The sequence below is a fragment of the Cydia splendana genome, chromosome 16, assembly GCF_910591565.1.
Source record: "Cydia splendana chromosome 16, ilCydSple1.2, whole genome shotgun sequence".
NCBI classification, from domain to species: Eukaryota; Metazoa; Arthropoda; class Insecta; order Lepidoptera; family Tortricidae; genus Cydia; species Cydia splendana.
Window position 1 is genome coordinate 6,570,129 of NC_085975.1, and position 23,628 is coordinate 6,593,756.

General features: G+C 36.8%; 3 protein-coding genes across 4 annotated transcripts in view; 2 read left to right on the forward strand and 1 right to left on the reverse strand.

Annotated features, from left to right (window-relative positions):
• The window catches only part of LOC134798156 (uncharacterized), a 199,567-nt gene that overhangs the window by 152,043 nt on the left and 23,896 nt on the right, over positions 1 to 23,628 (forward strand). The window lies entirely within an intron of this gene.
• LOC134797868 (uncharacterized) lies at positions 231 to 22,964 on the reverse strand. 2 transcript variants are annotated; one of them, XM_063770219.1, is made up of 7 exons: positions 22,436 to 22,964; positions 9,088 to 9,353; positions 8,523 to 8,552; positions 7,304 to 7,511; positions 5,626 to 5,772; positions 5,154 to 5,291; positions 231 to 1,210 (listed from the first exon to the last, which is right to left on the reverse strand). In XM_063770219.1, exons 2-7 carry the CDS (start codon positions 9,344 to 9,346, stop codon positions 1,126 to 1,128), a joined length of 867 nt encoding a protein of 288 aa, XP_063626289.1. In that variant the 5' UTR covers positions 9,347 to 9,353; positions 22,436 to 22,964; the 3' UTR covers positions 231 to 1,125. The 2 variants fall into 2 exon arrangements, with proteins under 2 accessions (XP_063626289.1, XP_063626290.1); XM_063770220.1 differs by lacking the exon at positions 8,523 to 8,552.
• Positions 11,210 to 13,261, forward strand: LOC134797867 (uncharacterized). The gene has a single exon (XM_063770218.1). The coding sequence runs from the start codon at positions 11,283 to 11,285 to the stop codon at positions 13,206 to 13,208; it is 1,926 nt and encodes a 641-aa protein (XP_063626288.1). The 5' UTR covers positions 11,210 to 11,282; the 3' UTR covers positions 13,209 to 13,261.

Consider the following 23,628-nt stretch of genomic DNA (forward strand, 5'->3'; position numbering starts at 1 on the left):
AACTTAATTTATTGTCGAGTATTTAAAAAAATAATTTATTAAGTACGTAGGTACTTGTAATTATTTTAAGTTTTAAGCAGTTTGCAGGAAAACTTATGGTCGTCTAAAAATAAAAGTTAAGATATAGCAAATGCTGTAATTCCATACACCCTAAATAAATATACGTATAATTTACAATACTAATACTTCCTACGTAATACAGAAATATTGATTAAAATAAAACAGCGAAATAAAATTTTACTAGTAACATTTATTATAATATTCTTATTTAATGACTTAAACATATTCAATTTACAAAAATCACTAGCTACGTAGGACTTTGACATTCTTACTTAAAATTCAACAGTAAAACATTTGCACAATAAAACATACTTAACACAAAGATAAAGTGAAATTCAAAACCTCATTCATTAAGAGCTTCTAATTTTTACGATATAAAGATAGCTCATACTTGTGACAAATTGATAAGTAAACTCCTAGTTTTATAAAAGGCATTTAGAGATTCATAGGTACATGAAAACGTATGTAATATCAAAACGGTCGGCTATACTGTAAAGAGTGTCGAGATAAATGCATCACGGAATGGCACTAATGAATAAATAATTTAGACTAATTACGAACAACTTTGGTCGGAGACTACACTAATTTTGGGACAATCTACTGGCACTTTATCCAAGACCGAATCTAGAACCTAGCGGAGTGATTTTTCTAAAATCAAAACGGAGGCATCACTGATACCATCATACGCTGTAGCCTTGGTATTCAGATTTATGAGATGACACGTCTCATACGTAGTGCATAATTATTTTCCTTCGTATTTACACGGAAACGTACGAACGTCTTTCAATTTCAGTCAGTCTCGGTACAAAAAGTACCGAGGTTGATTGAAGTAGCATGACAAATGCGAACGTTTCCGAGAAAATACGAAGGAAAACAAGTATGCATTACATCTACCTCTTTGGACTATGCTAATCTTTTGGGTCCCTTTCTTCTTTTCTGGTTGGTCAAAAGTTTTATTACAAAAATTTTCTTAAATATCCAATAAGATCCGATGACTGGTTTTAATATGTACCACTGGCTAGATAAAACTTTTGTCCTAGATCCGATCCTGGTATCGCCCGTTCACTACATCGCTCGTATTCCGTCTATATCAATATTGTTGTCTATGTTGTCGTGTTCTTGCCGCCTGTGTAGATCCTCTGCGTCTTTCCTGGAATAATACAATGAGGAAATTAATTAAATGGAAATAAACTCGCTCGTGGAAAATGGGTCCTTAGGTATATGCATAGGCATTAAATGTACCTACTCGTAATTTTTTTTACCTTTACAGGCTCTCAGACAGTGTTAAGGGATACAGAGGGGCTATTGGGGTATTCGAATCGCTATAACTAGTAGTTCGCCCCGAACTGAAAACTCGCGGTTTGGCAAAAATTATATAGAGCGATTTTGTTGCACCTACTTACTGCGTATAGTGCGACATAAAATAGTAGAAAATATTTTTTAAGAAAAATAAACCGGCTTCTAAGGAGGTAAAACCACCCACTTTTCTAGTAGGTAATAGCATTTCGTTTCTATAAGGGTCGCAGTTTTAACCTAACGAACTCACTTCTGTGATAGCAGTCGGTTCTGTGAGGATTGCAGTTCGAACCTAACCAAACCCACTTTTCTAGTAGCATTTCGTTTCTGTAAGGCTCGCAGTTCTAACCTAACCTAACCCACTTTTGTTCGGTTCTGTGAGGATCGCAGTTCAAACCTAAACCTAACCCACTTAACGGCGCGTGCGGTGCGGTGTACGGTGGTTTGAGCGGGAGGGGCTAGTAAGTTTGGCATCATTATACTTTATAAGTACCTACATTTTATGGTAGGTATTCGTAGTGGTTTATTTAGTTTAGGTATCAGCGGTTTTCCGGGTCAAGGTCCGAGTCCGGGTCCGAGTCCGGGTCCGGGTCCAATTCCGGGTCCAGGTCCGGGTTCAGGTCCAGATAAGAGCCCAGATCCAGGTCCAGGTCTGGGTCCAGGGCCAGCTCCGTCAAAATCGAAATTCGAAATCGCCAAACGTGTACTATGCGTCGTTGAAGAGTTCCGTTCTGATCATCATCAGCAGTTCCACTTCATCAAATGCGACAGTTTTTAATGAAAATGCTTGTTTTTCTGATGAAAATATAAAAATGTCTATACGCATGCCTTTAAGATTTGAGGAGTTCCCTCGATTCCTCATGGATCCCATCATCAGAACTCAAGCTTGACAAAAATGTGGCTTAAAAACTTAACTTGCTTAACAAACTCTTCAACGACGCATAGTACACGTTTGGCGATTTGTCCTCTTTGTTAAAGAGGACAAATCGCCAAACGTGTACTATGCATCGTTGAAGAGTTCCGTTCTGATCATCATAAGCAGTTCCACTTCATCAAATGTCACTTTTTTTAATGTATGTGCTTGATTTGTTGATAAGAACAAATAAATCACTATATGTATGCATTTAAGATTTGAGGAGTTCCCTCGATAACTCATGGATCCCATCATCAGAACTGGGTTTTGATAAAAACGGGACCAATCTGTATGTATATACATACAACCAAAAAAAGAATTTTCAAAATCGGTCCAGTAATTACGGAGATATGGAGTAATAAACATGGTTCCGTACATTACCCAAATTTTAACAATGTATTTTTTATATGTGAAACGCGAGTGAATTGCCTTTAAAAAACCCGTAGGGCTCAGATCAAAAACTAAGTAATTAGTCCGACTCACGCTTGACTGCACATTTCTAACTAATAGGTTTTCGTCATCTATATATAGGTAAAGAACCATTTTGTATATATTTTTTTAAATTTTAGACCCAGTAGTTCCGGAGATAAAGGGGTGGCCTCCATGATTAAAATTCATTTGTTTACGTAAGATATTCGTCTTTGGGTCACGAATTTACATATGTGTACCAAATTTTAACTTAATTGGTTCAGTACTTTTGGAGAAAATGGGCTGTGACAGACGGACAGACAGACAGACAGACAAACACACGAGTGATCCTATAAGGGTTCCGTTTTTTCCCTTTGAGGTACGGAACCCTAAAAACACACAATCGAATTGATAACCTCCTCCTTTTGAGATTTGGAGGTCGGTTAATAAATGAGGGCGCCACTTTCTACGTAACTGTCACATTTTTGACGTAAAATGCTTACTTACACATGGCAACAATTTAGTATGGACATTTTTGAATTCCATTTTATTTAATTTCTACTATTTTATGTAGCACTATAGGCGGCATTGGATCAAAAAACGCGTGGATTTATTGCAAGGTCTGTGGAGCCCTTAACTGATAGATTTAAGTCACCATATAGATTAAAATAAACTGTATCTCTGTGGTAAGCCGAAATATTTCCTGTCAAATTTCAAATACCTATATTATGTTTATTTTTTTCTTGCTAATTATTTCAAAATGGTAAATTTAAAAACGATATTATAAAAGTGTATGCCGAGCACTTTCATTTGATACCAAACTCGACCATACTTTCTTGCAAATAAATTGACCAGAATAGCAAGCCCCCTCACAAACAGCTTTTTGGCCTTCTAAGCTCTTCTAGCTAATAACCTCTTGATCGAGCCTGCTCATAATTTAATGACTAAAATATAATGCCCTCGACTACCTGTTTACCCAATTTCATTTAAATTAGAACACATTTACTTTAGTTATTGAGTATCAAACTATCTTCTGACAGTTCAGCTTTAAAACATCGAAATGCCGGAACGTGCCGCTAGCCAGCCGCGTGTTCAAAGTTGAATGTAAGAACTTTGTTCGCTTCGCTCACTCGTTCGATTATTTAGGTACCCTCAAGAACTTACAGACAGAATTTTAAGGAAAGCAATCCAAACCACCATTATCTTATCCCGGTATCTTCAAACTTTTGTTGTGTAACTGAAAATACATTCGGTGCAAACATCGAGCTTGTCGAGTTTATTTCTTAGATATTATCATGGTCTAATAAAACATGGTCTTCCATTCCCAGAGTGACACGCGATTACGTCACAATAACATTGCCACTTTATTTCAACATAACATGTTACATGGGTACATTATACCTATGGTTAATAAGTTAAAATATTTCTTTATAATTTTATAATTTTCATTTATATGTATTTTAGCTTAAATTTTACAATAACACGGCATTTTTAATTACTCGTTAGCAATATCTTCCGATTCACGAAAGAAATTTCAGACTTTCAGGTAATTCTGTTTATACTACTGGCAACACAGGATAGCGCTGAGGACATTTGACAATTCGGATCTAGATAACTTCATGCCCTGACCGTCATCCTTGTCGAACGCGTGTTAATTGTTATTTCCTTCTCGCTCAGTGTCAGCAGTCGCAGAGTTTTCCAAACTTTTCACGTCGTAAGCTTGGTAATTAATGTTTTGTTACGAAAATGGTTGGCTGTTCTATTCGGAACTGTAAGAGTAGGAGTACAAAGGGCAGTATAATCAGATTTTATACGTTTCCGAATAATGAATCCGTAGCCAATGAATGGCTTCGCTATTGTGGACTGAAAACAATATGTAAAAATGGTATGTATACGTAATTATCGACAATAATTACTATTAATGATAAAATTTTATGTTCTATGTTTGCTTGTTAACGCAAGCAGCCCCCCTAAGAAATTAAAACGAAAATTGCTTAAAGTGTCGAACACCGTTTATTGATTAACTGTGAATTAGTTTTTCAAACGTTTGTCTTGTATAGATAAATAAAGTTTAATTTAATACATTAGATTTGTTTTATTTTACTATGTTTCTACATGAATAACTTAAAATTAATGCCGTTAAAATAATTTTCACCGTTGGTTAAAATTCTCCCACATTTCAAAGTTTGAGAACCTGTAAACAGCATGATGACGTAGGCGCGTGTCAGTTAGGTCATACGCGAATCTCGGAATGGAGTACCAGGCGGAGTATATTATTATACCATGGATATTATTATAATATTTGCGAACTTAGTTAGAGTATACTTTTTAGGTCTCCCGCGAATAACCCGTGACTGGAGCTCGGAAGTTGCTAAAGTAAAATCAGCATTCGACAGTTTTTTCTGCTTCTACTTACAATACCGCTACAGAGGACTCGTGGCAGTGTTAGGGGTATAATTATCAGAGTAACACTTACGAGTATTTGTTGGGTGAGGGTTGAAAGATGCTTCGAGGGCAGAGCCGGTAGTACGGCCAACATTCGCCGCCCTTTTCACCTGCTTTCTGGGCTTCTACATACTCTGACAGCAGAGTTGCATACGGAGATTTGCTGGGCCTGAAACACACATGCATATATGTATTTTATTTGCAGGTTTAATTTCCTGTTCATTGCATAGACGGTTGGGTTGCAAGATACGGCATATAAGTCTCGTCCCGTTATAATAAAAATATCTACATGACCGCTGGAATCAGATTTTTTAAGATGACCCATGTCTTGCACTAGGTATTTATGCCAAGCTGCTCCAGGGTTGATCTCTTTCCGGTACTAATCTAACATCGTGTGTGCAAATGGTACCTAATCCATTAAGATTAGCTGATTTAATAATCAGCTAATCTTTATATTCATCTTAACTTCAAAGTCTTCAAACCGGCAAATAAATAATACTAACGTAAAGAACAGCTTCATGACTTCTCCGAGGAAGCCGAAATTGGTGAGAGGGTGCGCGTGGATCTCGCAGATGGCGCGCAGGAGGCACTCCCGGCCTTCCATCCCGAAGTTCGTGAACATATCCTCTGCGATGCTGTACATTATGGCTCTGAAACAGAAGAAACATATTGGTGCTTGGCATGAAGTATGATTAGATGGTCTTACGAATTAATAGACGCCTCTTCGAGCAAATGCCGATAATCGATTGAGGTGCTTGAGGCAGTTACGTTCCGTGGCCGTTGTGGACAAATGAACAGGGTTGACTGAGAAGTGAATGATTTATTGATCCTAATCGGGAATGACAGATCAACGGAAGAATGAGATGAAAACAATAACATGTAGGTACAACACCTACCAGAATAAAAAAATTAAAATAGACAAATGAAATACTAAATGCAGATACTCAAATATCTACCTAAATATTCATTTAGTAATTGTGAATATTGGGATAAAACTGCAAAAACACCAGCGTGATTTTGTTTTGTAAAAGACCCAAAAACAATGATTAACTTTAAAGCAAATATTGTAAAGTTCTGTAAATGTAATAAATAAAATGATTATGACTAATAAAAACAGTTAAGCCGCAGTGGCACAATTTGCTGGAAATAACTCAGAAAACCTGATATGACACTGAACTTGCGTAACAGTTTTCGAATCGCGAAATGTTTGAAACATTTGTGACCGCTGGACTCCCTTTCGTGCCCAGAATGCTTGATGTCTTCCTTAACTAAAGGTGAAAGTAATGGCCAATAACTAAGCACTTGTATCCAATCAGTAGGTACGTGACGTGACAACAGGACTATAAGAGTCTTCTTTGGTCAAGTGTATCGGGAAAATTTATTGTAATTGCGTTCCCATTCTTGTGAGATGGTTTATTAATAATTTATGCTGCATATGCCTTATTTGGTTGGATTAATGTCAGGATATTTTATGACTGGAGACATGTGTTTAATTTGCGTACTCGTACATCCTTAAGATTAGCGATGCGGTCACACGTCCTTTTAAATGAATTTCTTTAGAAAACAATTTGACCCAGTTAAAGCAATTGGTTGCGCTTTTTCACCTTTCGTGTAATTGTTATATCGACAGGTCTTACGTGTTCTTCTTCATCATTCGGTCTAATATAGCCGTCTCCACCTTTGGCAGCACATCTGCCGTTCTCTTCCCCCGTCTCCTCTTCAAGTACTGCCCCACATATTGCGCCATCATAAACGCACCGAGTGCTATTTTGTAAAGATAAGTACTTTGTGATAGACTTAGTCAATTCTTACCTTTCTCCCCCATGCAGTCGGTCCAATATCGCTTCTCCACCTACGCGGGGACATCTGCTAAGTGGGCAGCCCCTGACTTCTCTCCAGATACTGCCCCATATATTGCGCCATCATTGATGCTGCAGCGATCCCCATTGACCGAGAGCCTATTCGGTCAAGATACTTGTAGCTTAGTCAAGTCTTACCTCTCTCCTCCATGCAATCGATCCAATATCGCCGTCTCCACCTCCGGAGGCAGATCTGCTGCCCACTTCCCCCGTCTTCTCTCCAGATACTGCCCCACATATTGCGCCATCATTGATGCTGCAGTGCTCCCCATTGACCGAGAGCCTATTTGGTTAAGATACTTGTAACTTAGTCTCTTCTTACCTCTCTCCTCCATGCAATCGGTCCAATATCGCCGTCTCCACCTCCGGAGGCACATCTGCTGCTCTTTTCCCCCGTCTTCTCTCCAAGTACTGCCCCACATATTGTGCCATCATTGACGCAGCAGCGCTCCCCATGGACCGGGCTAGGATCGGTGGCAGCGTGCCGTAGGGATTCTCGTTATCCGTGAGACCCAATTTGTCGAAATCAACTGCGGGAAAGGTTTTTATTTTTAGTTACATAAATTGTTAACATGTAAACTGCCGCTATTATGATACATAGTGTTCAATATAAATACAGACATGATACGGTTTACAGTTACGTTACTAAATTCCATAGAATAAAAAGGTGAAAAGATTTTATGTTTAAAAAATACTTAAAAGGCGCTTTTAAAACTTTTATTATTCGTATACCAACCGCCGAATTTGTAGAACCAATAGAAGATTTTTGTTTCAAATACAACGCTTTGAAATAAATTCATGATCATGAATAATGAAATTTTATGAAAAACATGTTAAAATAAGTATTTTTGTAATTTGTTTCTTCGTACAATAATGTTGAAACATTTATCCGCCCAAATACCCAGAAAGTAGGTATTTGGCAAACGCGTAGGTACCAAAAGTGAAAATACAGAAATGAATAGCAAAACAAGGAAGAGATCGATTCAAATCTAAGAATTCGTATTGTTTTCTTGGTTTGTGGTGTGCTCCTCACGCACGACTTTAATTGCATTTCGCATTCACCAATCACCGTGAGCGATTTTCAAAGACTTGTCTTTCCTTAACACATTCAGGGCTAAGAACCCGACAGTCGGGTACACTGTTCGTAGCGACTACGCGCTCCATACGGCGAGCACGTGGCTATGCGCTAAGAGCGTAACCCGTAGCACTTAGTGGCAATTAATGTGTTAGCAATTCTACACTTCTGCTTATTTAATCTATAAATAAAATGGTTTAGTCAACTGTCTACAACAATTTCTACATATTATCGACAACACGACGATACTTCTACAAACTAATATTTAACTTCTTACATCTGCTACTAATCTAAATCTAAAATGTATTACTTATATCTACAAGATACTAAAACTAGTAATAACTAAGTCTAAGTTCATCTTAATATCGTAACTACAAAAGCATTACAGTTACTTACCAAACTACCGACTGATGCTACATCTACTAATACCGTCTACATCTCTACTTATAAAATTTATTATACTGACTCATAAACTGCACCTCGTACTTTAGTGTACCTGCGAATCGCGAGGATAATGGTCCCGTTAATGTGTTAACTGATGTGGTATTATAAGTGTATAACATCCTAGCACGAAAGTCACCAAGATAAAATAGAAATAATACAAAAATACCTGTAAGAGACGGACATAGGTACATCATATCGGACTGACTATAAAAAAAAATCATGTTTTCTTTAACAATTCCGTTTTACCCAGTAGGGTTGGCAGTTACCGAAGAAGGGTTATATAGGTTTTCAGTTTATAATATTTAATTACGCCTCCGAGGAATTAATGTGAGAGTCATGGTAAGGGGTGCCATTAGATTCTTCTTGGTTGTGTCAGTGACATGCGGTAAAGAGCAAGCAATTTGAATAGTGTAATAAAATTGCTTGCGAAGCCTTATCATCGCAATTACTTCAAACTACATGTCTATGTGTTTTTGTTTATTCTTCAATCATACAATTACTTATGAATATATGGTTACAGCGTCCTATTTCTGAAAATGTGCGCAATTTTAATTCTTAACCACAAAATAATAACAAAATCGACTTACTTGTAAAAGGAAAATTAATTGAGACGTTAGACAAAAACCCCTTCGGCGGATGCCTTACAAACGGCATCGACAAAGAAGGCGTTATCGTCATGGTCGTTCCAGGAGGCAACGCCAGCCGGCCATCATTGGTGATCCAGAGTATCCTCTTCTGCCTGGAGTGAGGGATGTTCTCCTTGGCTTGGCCTTGGTGAGGAGACGCCATAGGCAGCAAGGCGGCCAGAACTATACTGAGTATGACGCGCGGTATCGTTGAGTCCATTGTGAAGCTGTAAAAATGTAGATAAATTACTTAAATCTTGCCAAATACATAAATGGTTATTGTGGTTACCCATCTCATCTCCGAAAACTTTAAATTCGATTATTAAAATCCCGAAATTTTCATTTGACCGAACACGGTTTTTTCTAAAAACCGTAGATGTTTAAGAAGGGTCACCAATCTAACCTACTTAACCTAACCCAATGGCTTCTACAGGATGCCTTTCTCAAAAGTTTTTCCAAACGGTTTTTGAAATAAACGCGTTCGGTCAAATGAAAATTCGGGCAAACATATTTCGAAGTTGCGACATGTTACCGGTTATTGTATTTGGTATCTTAGTCTGTTCGAGATCCTGAAAACGGTGAAAAATAAAGATAATACTCCTAAAAATACGTGTGATACCTCATTAGATTCGTCATGATGTCTAGAAAAATGTATTCGAAGCGTGTATTAGCACACAAAAAATATCAAAAGTTATAAACAAAAAAAGGGGGGTGGGGGAAATTAGTTATTTTTTATTTCCCCAATATCTCAAAAAGTATTAATATTTAAGAAACCAAAATTACTATTATAAAAGAGGAGGATATTTCCAATCAAACATTCAATACTTGCAGAACTGTATCTCCATTATTTATACTTTTTATTTTTATTCAACGCTGAACACAGCCCTCCGCGCCTCATTTTCGAGAAACGCGCGCGGCGTGAAAAAACGATTACGTAACATTAAACATAATTTTAAAGGTATTAAATATTCATTGAAAAATAAATAAAAAAATGGTGTATTTAAAACATGTCAACACATGTAATACTTGTAGAAATTTATCTTAAAGTTATTTTTTCAACAAGTTAGGCAATTGTTAATGAACTAAATTTTCTCGAAATTCCTTCTTTATTGAAAACGAAAAAAAAATTATAAATGACTATTGTAAAATTTTCTCGCATTCTAGAACTCTTCTCATATACATGCTTAATAAGATCACATTATAAAAGTTTTCATTAACTTAATACTTTGCTTAAAATAAGTTTTAGAATAACATATAAAATTGACGAAAAACGAAAATTAGTTCATTAACAATTGCCTAACTTGTTGAACGCACGCTTACTGCTGTTGCTGTTGTACGCTTGTTGTTGTTGCTTGTGTAACACGTAGTTTTAGGACTAGTATCTCTATTTTTCACCGTTTTCAGGATCTCGAACAGACTATCTGTAGCAAAAGCCCGACAGACTCGACAGAGACTAAATGGAATGAAACATGACGAGAATCGACCTAAGTACAGTCAGCAATACTATTTATTAGCTTAGCGCTTTTGTATACTAACTTCTATGCAGGGGGTACCTTTTCTCTGTAGCTGACTGTACATTACGTTGTGAGTGACCCATAATAAAATATATGTATTTTTTTACTGTATACTGTATGTTAAAACGCAGACGGCATTTTTTAGTTAAAGTCAGCCTTAATTTATGAAAACGTATTCTTAGACACAAGGGTGGTTGGGCGCATTACTCGGAGTAATTAACAATGGAGCCGCCATTAACAGGCGTTCCCCTCTGTCGAAAATAGGCGGCCAATGGTCAACCACATGTCAACCATATGTATGGACTGACGTTTATCTGACATGACGTACCTATACATTTGATGTGCCCCTCCCCCGCAAAAAACGGCAGACTATTTTGTACCGAAAATTTTAGACATGGCGTCTCCGTTGGTTATATCCTCTAAGGGCGCATTACCATCAAATTACCATACCATTAAAGATTTTTACGATAGTGGCATGCCTTTTCCACCATAGAGGTAGTAATTAAATGTCAATGGATTTTCGTTTTATAAGTAGGTAATACGAAACTGTCAGTGTCAGGACTGTCAGTCGTCACTTTTGTAAATACACTAAGTACATGAAACAAATTTATAATTACTTATTGCTGAAATATACACTTTAAAATGAATATTGCAGAATGCAATCATATACGAATAAGAGATGGCAATGATTATGGGATGAATGTGGAGCGAACAATAAAACAGATAGAAGACCTTTACCAGATAGATTTCCGAACTTTACCCCAATGGCAAAAACTTGTTCAACGAATGCATCTTGCAATTACAGACTGCAAGCGAAAAATACAAGATTCAAAACGTCGCAAAGCCACTATCATCGACAAACTATGCATAGAATCATGTAGGTCATCACCCTTTGAGCTTACGGACGAATTGGCTAGGACTGCTAAGATATGGAAAGCAATGCAAGCTAATCTGAAGATGAAGAAAGAATCTATTTTAAATTTAACAAGATCGTTTCATAACAGTGAAACTGAATATGGTGAAATACTGGCTGAAGAAAGTTTAGGACACCCAAACACCGAAGTTATTGTATCTCTGGAGTCTCTGGACCCAACTATAGTAAAAAGTGAACATGGTACAAGTACTAAATCACAATACTCACATTTACCTGCTTATATCTGCATAAATCCGCACAGACGTATATCTTTGTTAAATTCTGATCAAAGCAGCCTTAAGCTTGCAGATTCAAGTCCAGCAGTAATAGAGCCTATAAATTGTGCGAAGGAGCCTGGTGAATGGTCAGTTTTACCCCAAAGCACAAATATAATTAGCGTTCCAAATACGATCACTATTGAAAACCAATCTCTAAACGAACAAAGCATATCGTTTTCATTGATTACCTACAGTAGTGGATACCCGTATTTAAATCTGCGGTTCAAGGGATTAACTGATGACAGGCCATTTAGACGAGCAAAAATTCTTCCAAATACTCCGGTAAAATTATTTCCAGGTTTAGCAGTAAATTTTAAGTTTGTTTTTAAACTTCAACCGAATCCAGAAGATTTTGCGGTTAATTTATTTTTTAAAGTGGGCCAAAGAGTTTTCGATGAAGCTCCTGTGGAAGGATTTAGCTTGCCAATAGTCGGTACTTTCTTTATAAAACCTGAGGCCATACATGTTACCGAAGAAATAAATATACCACCTACGTACTTTTGGCACATCAATGCAAAATGTGGTTTTCCCTTTAGTGGTGTTACTATAAAAGTGCCCGATAATCATTGCTACAACTTGCATATAACCAAACAGAATTTGAATCTGGTTCAAGAATCAGAAGATGGTATTTTCTCAGTGGAGCCCATGACTCTCAGCTCGACAATAGCTCAAAGAGATCTTGTCGCAGAAGTTATAGCTCAGAGTAAAACAGTCGTTTCCTCAAATGCATACCAGGAAGAAAACGGATCAGCTTTAATTTCAAACTTTATTACATTAATAATAAACGATGCCATTGAACGGGCATTAGATGTTTTTGTTTTCGAAAAAACCGATTTACCTTTGGAGCCTTTTTCAAAACAAACTATTAAAGTATACCAAACAAAAGTCGAACACATAGGTTTCCATCAAAGTCTTTATGAGTTCAAATTCACGGACCCTGAGACGGAAGAAACTCTTTGTAAAACAGTTAAAGTTTTCGGTGAAGTTTTACCGAATCCTGTACAAATCGAACCCGGTTTACTTGATATGACTGTGTCACCTATCGTTCAGGGACGTTGTGAAGATCACTTTACAATCACCAACAGTAACAAGATATATCCGTTTACAATAAAAATTAAACTCACATCAAAAATGAAACAGCTGATTAGTATAACTCCCATGGAAACTTTGATACCTACTACCACGAGTGTCAGTTTCTTAGTAGGTTTTTGTTCTAAAGATTTAAATAAAAATATAAGAGAAGATTTTGTACATCTAACAATTAAAATTATTGTGATTGGAAATAAGTCAGTGTATCGTAATGTGCCACCAATATACTATGAGATTATAGCACCTTGTTCATCAGAATTTTTGAAATTGTACAATTTTTGTGATTAATATTTACTTTATTATTAACTTCACAGGTTTCTAAAACGTTGTATGCTAATTTTAATAATTAAAAGTATTTTATAACAATATCTTCTATTTTAATTAAATTTTCGATAAGATCCACTGTAATCTGTAATGTAAGTAATTTTTTTTTATTGTGTTTCTATAAGTTTTGATATACATAATGTACATAGGTATTTTATTATATGTGTTGATTTAGAAACATACGAAACGTATATAGAGTTAGACCAAGCTAAGTTGGCAGCGATTTTGAATTTTGATAGCCCAGATTCTGGACTATCAAGATCTCGAATGCACAGGCAAGTGTAATTTAAACGTCAAACTTCTATGAAATTATGACGTTTAAATAACACTTGCACAGTCTGGGCTATCAAAATAGCTACTTAGGTTAGTCTGACTCAAGTGACGACCAATGCAACCAAATATCACCTTTGTTTCTATAGAAATAAGGATGTGTACCGATATATTTGGCTACTTTGATCGTCACTATCTTTGGATGCTGATTGTACAATGTCACAGTCATTGAACCAGGCTGAACTAGTTTACAGCCACAATCGGTAATAAATCTAAAAGCGACATGAATTACATTGTAGCCTTAATACGGTCGTTAAATTCTGCAAAATAAGCACCATTCCTCGATTTGACCGGATTATTTTAATACATGTATCGGTCAAACGCTAATTATCGTTTTTAGAGCATGGCCCTTTTCTTTCACTGTGCCCGAAGGGGCCTTGCGCGAGGCCCTTGAATGAGGTTGGTTGACTCTATTTTATTGCTCTATTTTAACCCGTATAAATTAACCAGTTTTACCAACCGCGCATTTACATAATTTAAGGCGTATAAGTACCTATCAACATTTACGTATATTTGTCGCGGTGGTCAATGGTTCATTTCAAGAGGTTCGTCACAGCCCGGTCGTGCTGAATAATACATTTCTCTTGTAAGAAAAGGCCGTATTTACACAAGATTTTAATAAAACATACGCCATTATTTTGACTTAAGGTTATGGTTTTCCGGCCTCCGCGGCAGGCTTTCCTCATAACCGTTACGATGAGTTGGGTATTGTCTCGGCAACAATCTGTAAGCCGTCACGTATATCAACTTCATAAAATGTGATTATTTAGGGCAATAGCCTTATGATGACGGCTCAAGAGCTAAATATGCGTAGTTAATGAAACCAAACATTGCATATGAAAAACTAGACACTAATTAACTTCTTAACCTATTTGTTTTAAGTCTTAGACAGACTGAAATAATCGGAATTACTGATATTTATGATCACGTGTAATTAGGTCATGCGTATTCCACTTAATTAAGGCTGCTATTTAACTGATCACCAGATTTAGTAAAATTTAATACCAAAAAAATATATTTTACCACCCTAAAATAATAAATGATCACCAAAATTATAACACCATTTTAATGTGAAATGATTACCAATTTTATTACATTTTACTATCCTATTAAAGGAAATGACACCAAACCAATCATTATCAACCCAAAAATAGTAAATGATTACCAAATTTCTAACCCCAGTTTAATGTGAAATAATAACCACATTTTTACATCTTGCTATCCTATTAAAGAAAATGACACCAAAATAATAATTGTAAACGCAAAAATAGTAAATGACCACCAAAATTAGAACTCCATTTTAATGAAAAATTATAGCCAAATTTTTAAATCTTGCTATCCTATTGAAGCAAATTACTCCAAAATAATCATTGTAAACCCAAAAATAGTAAATGACCACCAAAATTGTAACCACATTTTAATTTAAAATGTGCAAATATTTAATATATCGTTATATCCTATTAAATTAATTAATCCACTTCGTCACCTTTTTCTAGTAGCATTTCATTTCTGTAAGGGTCGCAGTTCAAACCTAACCTAACCCACTTTTCTAGTAGCATTTCTTTTCTGTTAAGGGTCGCAGTTCAAACCTAACCTAACCCACTTTTCTAGTAGCATTTCGTTTCTGTATGGGTCGCAGTTAAAACCAAACCTAACCTAACCCACTTTTCTAGTAGCATTTCGTTTCTGTATGGGTCGCAGTTCAAACCTAACCTAATCCACTTTTCTAGTAGCATTTCTTTTCTGTAAGGGTCGCAGTTCAAACCTAACCTAAGCCACTTTTCTAGTAGCGTTTCTTTTCTGTATGGGTCGCAGTTCAAACCTAACCTAACCCACTTTTCTAGTAGCATTTCTTTTCTGTAAAGGTCGCAGTTCAAACCTAACCTAACCCACTTTTCTAGTAGCATTTTTTTTCTGTATGGGTCGCAGTTCCGACTTAACCTAACCCACTTTTCTAGTAGCATTTCGTTTCTGTAAGGGTCGCATTTCAAACCTAACCTAACCCACTTTTTTGATAACAGTTTGGTTCTGTAAGGGTCGCAGTTCAAACCTAACCTAACCCACTTTACTAGTAGCATTTCGTTTCTGTAAGGGTCGCAGTTCAAACCTCACCTAACCCACTTAACTGATAGCAGTTCAAACTGATAGCAGTTTAACTTACTTCTCTAGTAGCATAACGAAATGCTACTAGAAAAGTAGGTTAGGTTAGGTAGGTATGCGGTGCGGGGTACGGGGGGTTGAGCGGGAGGGGCTAGTAATTTTGGCATCAGTTTATTTTATTTGGTAATATGTATACATTTTTTGGTAATCATAGTGGTTTATTTAGGTGAAAATATCGCATTAATTTGGTCTTCAAAATTTGGTGATCATTAATGATTTTTGGTGATCATTCAATATATTTGGTATTTGAACACAATTTGAAGTGCAGTCGTAATTAAAACGGTGGTACTTTTGTATTTTTAGGCCTTATTTTTTTGGTGTTCAGAAATTAGTTTTGGTAAGCATGATTTTTTAATTTAGGGTACCAAAGTATTTTTTGGTGGTCATTATATTTGTAGCCCTTAATTAATGGCAAGAACACTTTCAGTAAAACTCTATTTTGAGAAGGCTAACCCTCGCAGACTACACTTCTTTTTAGAGATGCAACGAATAGTTGTTTGGCCGGATACCGGATATTCGGCCTGACCATCGGCCGAATATTCGGTATCCGGCCGGCGGAACTATACCTACATTTCGGTTTTTCAGGTGCGCATTGTGCAGGTCTTGAGCTGTTGCCTAGTGAACGTTCGCGTGGACTAATTTCCATAGGTTCGAAATTAGTGCGCGTGCAAGTCAGTGGAATGTTTAATTGTTTTAAAATAATCAACGACTATGATTACGATTATGACCGTAACTGTTTCTTAGATTCAATTTGTTTACTCCGAAATCAAGCAATGTTACTATCCGGTATCCGGCCTATATTTTACGAGTAAGCTACCGACTTTCCGGTGCATCTCTACTTCTTTTGTTTTTGCCAGCTTCTACTAATTGTATGTATCAAAACATGGAGACCGATTCGATGTACGATTAGGCATCTTTCTAGTTCAAATAAAGATCGAAACCATTATGTAGTCCGCTGCAGTGAACCTGCAGACTGCTTGGCATTAAAACCGCTGTTAAAGTTACAGGTTAAAGCAGTTGAATTTAATATTAAGTACAATCAGTTTTATGGTCCATTACTTTTCTAATCGTCACCTTGACTAGCGAATCGTAGCGACTAGCGACTCGACTCGGCTAGCTCTTGGGGATCTCCAATTCTCCAGGGATCACCAATTAGTTTGATCAGGGGTACGGTTCTTAAAATAAAATGACCATCGCGGTCCGTTTCTACTTGCGTTTATTAAATCCGCAGAAAATTAAATAGGTTGGCAGCACGGATCCGGACCGCGGTCCGCCATTTGGTGACCCCTGCTCTTCCGTCCTAAACTGTCCATCGGTGGACCTTATGCCTTTTTACCGATGTTCAGTTAACAGTGTGGGCGATGGTGACATGGTGAGTACTTGACATTCGTCAAGTGATTATCGATACCGCACGTGTCACTTAGGAGTCCTAAGTTAGGACTCGATAACTCAGATCCGATTATTTCCACAATGATTGACATTCATTCCGGACAATCACTTTCACGGGGAATTTGAATTTGAGGATAAAAGGTATTGACGAATTCGGATTGGAAAAGTTGGCACGAGATTTGAATTCGGGTGTAATTGAGTTTTGAAACTTATTGGATCTTATCCAACTTACTCCTGCCGTGGGATCTTATGTAATTTAGAAAGTTTGTTTTTGGAAATTTAGGTAGATTTTGTCCGCAAAATGGACAGTGCATGCTTTGTTAGGGTTCCGTATCCAAAGGGTAAAAACGGGACCTTTTTGGTACGAAACCCTAAAAACACGAACACTGAAAGGTTAACGCAAAAAGTCACAGATTTAAATGAAGTACACGAAAAGAAAGCCTCACATGAATATTCTAAAAATATTTGAAACTTGTTGCGTTCTGAGAAACCTATTCAATACCTTTCCTTCATTGTAAGATGACTAAAATATTCACAGCCGAAAGGGGTCATCCATTAATGAAATCACACAAAATTTCGATTTTTTTAGACAACTTATTTTATTACAAGGGTTAAACTTATTTTGTGGCACTGGATTTTGTTTACGCAACTTTAAGAACTGAGTTAACGGATTACCAATTTATGGATCTTCTCGATCTCGTTGCAACAAGGTAGGTATACAAACGGTCAGTCAACTGTGATCCATCTTTTTCCCATTACCAATCTGTCAGATAGCTACCGGTTTCATTAAACCCTGTATCAAACGGCGCGGCGATGAGTTTAGTCGCCAGTTAACCGTGTGGGACCCGTCCGACGGCTTGTGCTGACCTAAAGGCAGTAGATTCTAGACCGTAGAATCCGTAGATGTACTAACGTCCATTAAACTGATAGTAAAATGGCATTTTAGTTTTGCAATCCGTTCAGTTCACTTCATTCAGATGTTTTTTTACGTTTTTTTGTAGCATTCTAATCTAGATAAACTCTGTATTTTGTATAGCACGTAGTAAACCTTAGGTAGTTCGACTGTTTGAAGATATCCATATGATAGGAAGACCTCGGTATTTGAGTGTGGAGAAGTATGAAGACATTTTAAAAAGTATTTTATTCTGCCACGCAGAAATTCCCAGTAGACGTTCTCAAATTTTACGAATGGTTTGATATAGGTATGTTACGTACACGTATTTATTATGTATTATGTATCAACAGACATAAAATATACGTAGTTACAAAAATTATTATTTTACCAAATTTATCATCATCGTCTGTCCTGATTCCTGATGTTTCCGATTTTAAAGTTTCGTATACACCTATTTTTAATATGTGAAATATATAGACAACGTAACGGACTGGAGAGATATCTTCCACAACGGACTATTCAACCACTTTACACTAGAACAACATTTACTTCGCGAAAATTGTTACAGACTGTGAAATCATTACCCTTTTGCTCAGCATTCGGTTAACAGGTTTGCGGTGCGAATCACAGCCATTCATCTCAGAAAATGTGTTATTGTTTTAACGTGTGGTGTCTTTATAGGCCCGCAGTGGCGTTTATTACCTAGAATTGACGCTGGCTTGTGCCAGTTTTGAGTTCGCAAATGTTTGTGCGTCGCAAATTGGTTCTTAAAAGTTCTAGTTGTATGTTATGTTTCTTCGTGCTAGGAATTTAGGTAGAAAATGGGGAAGTTAACAATGCTCTATCATCATTATCATTATTTCGTCTAAGTAATGGGTTAGTTCAGTTATTCCTCCAATTGCTCTTACTCAAATTACTAAAGAGTATCTACTATATACCTAGACAGGTAGGTACCTACTGATGCTACTGATGGAACAACTTCGGGAATCAACCTCTTACCCCCTTATTCATAAAACTTTACGGGCCTGATTTAGTTAATTTATGTTTTATCCCTTTCTTACAAATACACAAGTCAAAATGACAGATAAAGACAAAATAATTAGCTAATTGAGGCTTGTAGCGCGTTTATGAATGAGGGGGCTAATGTGGAGTAAAAATTTGCCACCAAATGGTGTATTCCTAGGATAGTTCGTATGTAATGACAGTTTAATAGTAATGTTTGAATGTGTTGAAAGTATTTCAAAGGGACTCAGAACGTCTTGTACCTAAATGTTTCGATCACACAATAAGGTAAATAATAACTTTTACAGCTAAATAATTCCCTGTTATCTAACACCGTACGGGTGGTCACCAAACACGTACCACAACGTGTACGCACAAATGAACACTACTCTGCGTACGACGCATGTCAAGTGGTTCAACTGGCTCTAGCTCCATGTTAATGCTTTACGTGGAATGCCTAGAAGTTGAGTATCTAACGTGTCGCGTTAATTTTTAAGTGGGTGTTAGAAGCAAGGAAGGAATAAATAATTAAGGATGTAGCATTTTAAACGACTCCGTTTGTGTTGTTATTACGAATGGACTTTACATTTATTTACTGCCTTGGTGAATCTAATTGACCTTTTATTATAACAATTACGATGTATCTCAACAGAATCAGGTAGCATCGTCCACACTGTCAACCTGTCAATTCATACATCTTAAGTAAGTATAGCAAACGAGAGTTCCACCGATGGTCAATTATGACATTTATGACTAGTTAAGAGTGTTGTTTGTGTGTTAATACGCTATTAATATCTGGGAGACCGTGCTTTGCTCGGAAAACATACATATATAAAAACTCAAAAATGCGCGTTTTCCCAGAGGTAAGACCTAGCTAGATCGATTTATCGGCCCCAAAAACCCCCATATACTCACCAAATTTCATCAAAATCGTTAGACCCGTTTCCGAGATCCCCGAAATATACCTATATATATAAATAAATAAATATACAAGAATTGCTCGTTTAAAGGTATTAGATTAGATAGATAGATATGTACTTACTACTTTTCATTCATTAACACCGACAGGTAAGCCTACCTACCTAATTATTGAAGGTACATATTACCTTTTATAATACATAGATAGATGGTTGGGTTGATGCCACGTATTATGACATGTCTTACACCGTCGTCAAGTTATTAACAGCTCTTGTCATGATAAGGATCCTGACAGATTTTTTTTCATATTTTTGCAGTTTTCGAGAACGAGTTTTTCTGCTCTATCGAGGTTTTTGAATCCACGATTTTTGACCAAAGCGCACATATGAAACGTTAAGCGTAATTAAAAGTAAGTATAATTGAAAGTAAATATTCCCTACAATAGGACCTTGTTCCTTTTTATGTTTACCACAGAACATAAACAATTTAACTTATGCTCTGAGGTTTAACCGCAAAGGCAAATAGGACATTGATATTTGAGCACAAAAATACTTTAAGTTTCTTTAAAACAGCCTAAGGGTGACTGGACCACCAACAACCCACGAAAAATGACGAGTAAAACCTCAATAACTCCTACGTACAAATATTTTTGCAAAAACATTAACCCAAAAACATACTTAGAAAGCATAAGCATAAATAACGCGGTATAAAATGTGCAAGTGAAAAATAAATAGGTTCAAAAGGAGGACGAATACAGAAGAGGTTTATCGTGACACTTGGAACAGGCTGGACGGGTTGAGTGTAATCCTTGTATGACCATTTCATATGCGCGCGATTCACTGGCACACGCAGATCACTTTAGTACGGTACTAGATGGAGCATATAAGACGACACGTAAAGGCGGGATTCCACCAGTGCGCGGCACTGTGCGGCACAAGCATTTTTGTTCTGAATTTGCTTGTGTCACACAGTGCCGCACACTGGTGGGATCTCGCCTTATAATAGATTGATATAATATTATTATTCCTTATTGGCACACCTCGGTAAAAGGTACACTTCATTAATGAGAGAGGCAGACAACAGGCGGTTATCTCTAAAGAGCGATCTCTTCCAGACAACCTTTTGGGTAGCAGAAACAAAAACAATTAATCGAATAAAGTTGCTGGGTAGGTGGATTTCCTAAATATGTATACACGACCTTAATGTACAGGCAATAAAGTACTGTATACATATTTTGAACACTTTGCCTGTATTCATAGCTCTGTTGTTGACTGTACATTCAGCATTTGTATAACCTACGTCCTTAATCCTGTAAGGACGCGTTACAAATATTAAAATATATTTAGCCATTTTGTCTGTCACCAACTGCGCTGTGATGCTGTGTGGTATACAAAGATATCAGATGCTGAAGAAGAAAAAAATATCAGATAATAGAGTGCTGCGGCTCGTGGCGTAGTAATTTACAAATTAACGACACTTACGTGTTTATACCTGTACAATGTACTACATAACTACATAACGCGATGTCTATTCAAAGTAGTCTATCATGAATGCAAGTCATATCAGCAATGCGCATATATGCATGTTTAAATTTGTAGGTACGCACATCAAACCGTCTATAGGAACTCTAGAATGTAGGCGCCATTGAGCTTAACATTTCATTCATTTACTTACCTAGTATTAAGGCGCTTAGCTTCGGTGGAATATAGGTAGTTTGACTCTTATATGTGTAGGTACTATAAATTGAGCTCTATACTCGTAACAACATAATCCAAGGGGTCACATAATGTCACATCACATTAATAACTCATACTTCCAGACGGTTGCTTCATTAAAATTTGATTATCTAACTAAGAAATAAGATATATCTTATTTAGCAGTTAAGTAAGCGCTGTAACATCGACGTTAGTCTCTTTTTGGCCTGGAAATTGGAGTGGCAATTTTTATTTTATGGTGGCCGCTGGAGGTTAAATTAGTGTTCTTTGACACCGGTTCATGTTATAATTCTAATTTAGTCTAGGGGTCACACAGCAAAATAAGCCTCTAAGTATATCCCTTAACTTTGGGTAAGTCCACAGGAGAGACGTGAACCTAATTGGCATGTATGTATTTTGACCCACTGAACAAACTTCGGGTTTACACAGCGCTTAATGGATACATCCAAGTCCAACTTGTAGTTAGTTAATATGAGTAGAAATATAGTGCTTCCAAATCATACTGAAAATATTTAATTTGCATTTAACATTTTTTATGGTACTTCGAGCCGGATCTGAACTAGCGACCTATTGATATATCTTTAAACACACTGATAAAACTTTTGATAATACAGAACTATGTATATTTCCTATAATAATGTTTTGTAACTGCTGTAATTTTTAACAAAAATGCGGTATCCTCTTCCTATGTACACAAATTAATGTCTCAAGCAATTTGTAAGATACTAAAAACCCAAAAAAAAGTTGTGTAATAAATTAATTGCACTAAAAAAACTACTTACCCCGTTATATCAACAGGTTTATAGATTCATTTAATCGCAGATCCCTAGCTCACTCGGGCACAAAATGTACGGATATCACAGCCGGGTCCTTCACAAACACACAAACACTTCAATTGTCTGACTGACGTCTTCATCAGCCAATAGTCCTTCCTTCAGTAATTTGTCTGTCCGATGCGTTATCGACGACGACTTTGTATTCACATGCCGCCAAAACTCTCTACACTGATTGTGATGCAGCGCGCGTCCATCGCGTTTCGTTTTGAAAGACAATAGAGCTCACCCCTGGGTGCAAGCATCGTACCTATAGTCCGGATGGTATAGGCGCGTGCGTGGTCTGGTCGCGGTGTGTGCTAGCGCAGATACCGGTACGGAATGGAGGCTCGGCGGGCGTAATCGTTCGATGTCACCTCTCAGTTGGCCACTGGGTTACCGGCGTTCCTTTTCCTGCTACACCTCTTAATAGGTAACATACTTGGAGAGTATACGCATCTGATGATTGCATTGTTTAATTCCAAACTCTTAAGGGATAACTGAGCTTGATTATTTTCATAATAAAAAAAATAAGAAATTTTTCGACCTCTAGAAAATCAAGCCGCAATAATACATGTAAGTAAATCGTACGGTTTCTTCGCTAATATTTTTATTTTGCAAATACATAATCAAGATTTATTAATACAGTTTCAATATATTATTTCTTTCGTAATCGCAATGCAATAAAAGAAAGTTATAATACATTAAGAAGACACTTATTTTATTACCCTTATTCTTTAGGTTACCCTGTCCCGTTCATATAAATGTGCAGTCATTTTATTGTTCGCCCGGAAATGTTTCCTTGCCAACAATAAATGCAGCACGTATATAATACGCAAAAGTATCATATTACGATGCCGGATTTTGACACTTATAATAAAACGTAAGACTTGTGTCTAGATCATACTAATTACAGATACAGTACACGTAATAAAACGAAAGCGAAAACACTAAATAAAGCTACGTAGATACGTCACATCAATATGAGGATTGTACGGCAGAACTGGGACGGAACAGTCGTGAGGTGGGGTTTCGCAAATGTGCCCAATAATTGGTACCATAATAACCACAAAGACGGTTGTGGATGGGTCGTATATACACATGTGGCTTTATTCCGCTGAAGGTTTGAATAACAATATAATAACAGAGTGGTAGATGCAATT

Excerpts from the sequence above, each read along its gene's own strand:
- LOC134797868 (XM_063770219.1), bottom strand. The coding sequence starts at position 9,346 with ATGGACTCAACGATACCGCGCGTCATACTCAGTATAGTTCTGGCCGCC. Across the intron at positions 8,553-9,087 it reads AATTAATTTTCCTTTTACAA|GTACACTAAAGTACGAGGTG; the intron begins GTAAGTCGATTT and ends CGCGATTCGCAG. Across the intron at positions 1,211-5,153 it reads CCCTCACCCAACAAATACTC|GAAAGACGCAGAGGATCTAC; the intron begins GTAAGTGTTACT and ends GTATTATTCCAG.
- LOC134797867 (XM_063770218.1), top strand. The coding sequence starts at position 11,283 with ATGAATATTGCAGAATGCAATCATATACGAATAAGAGATGGCAATGAT.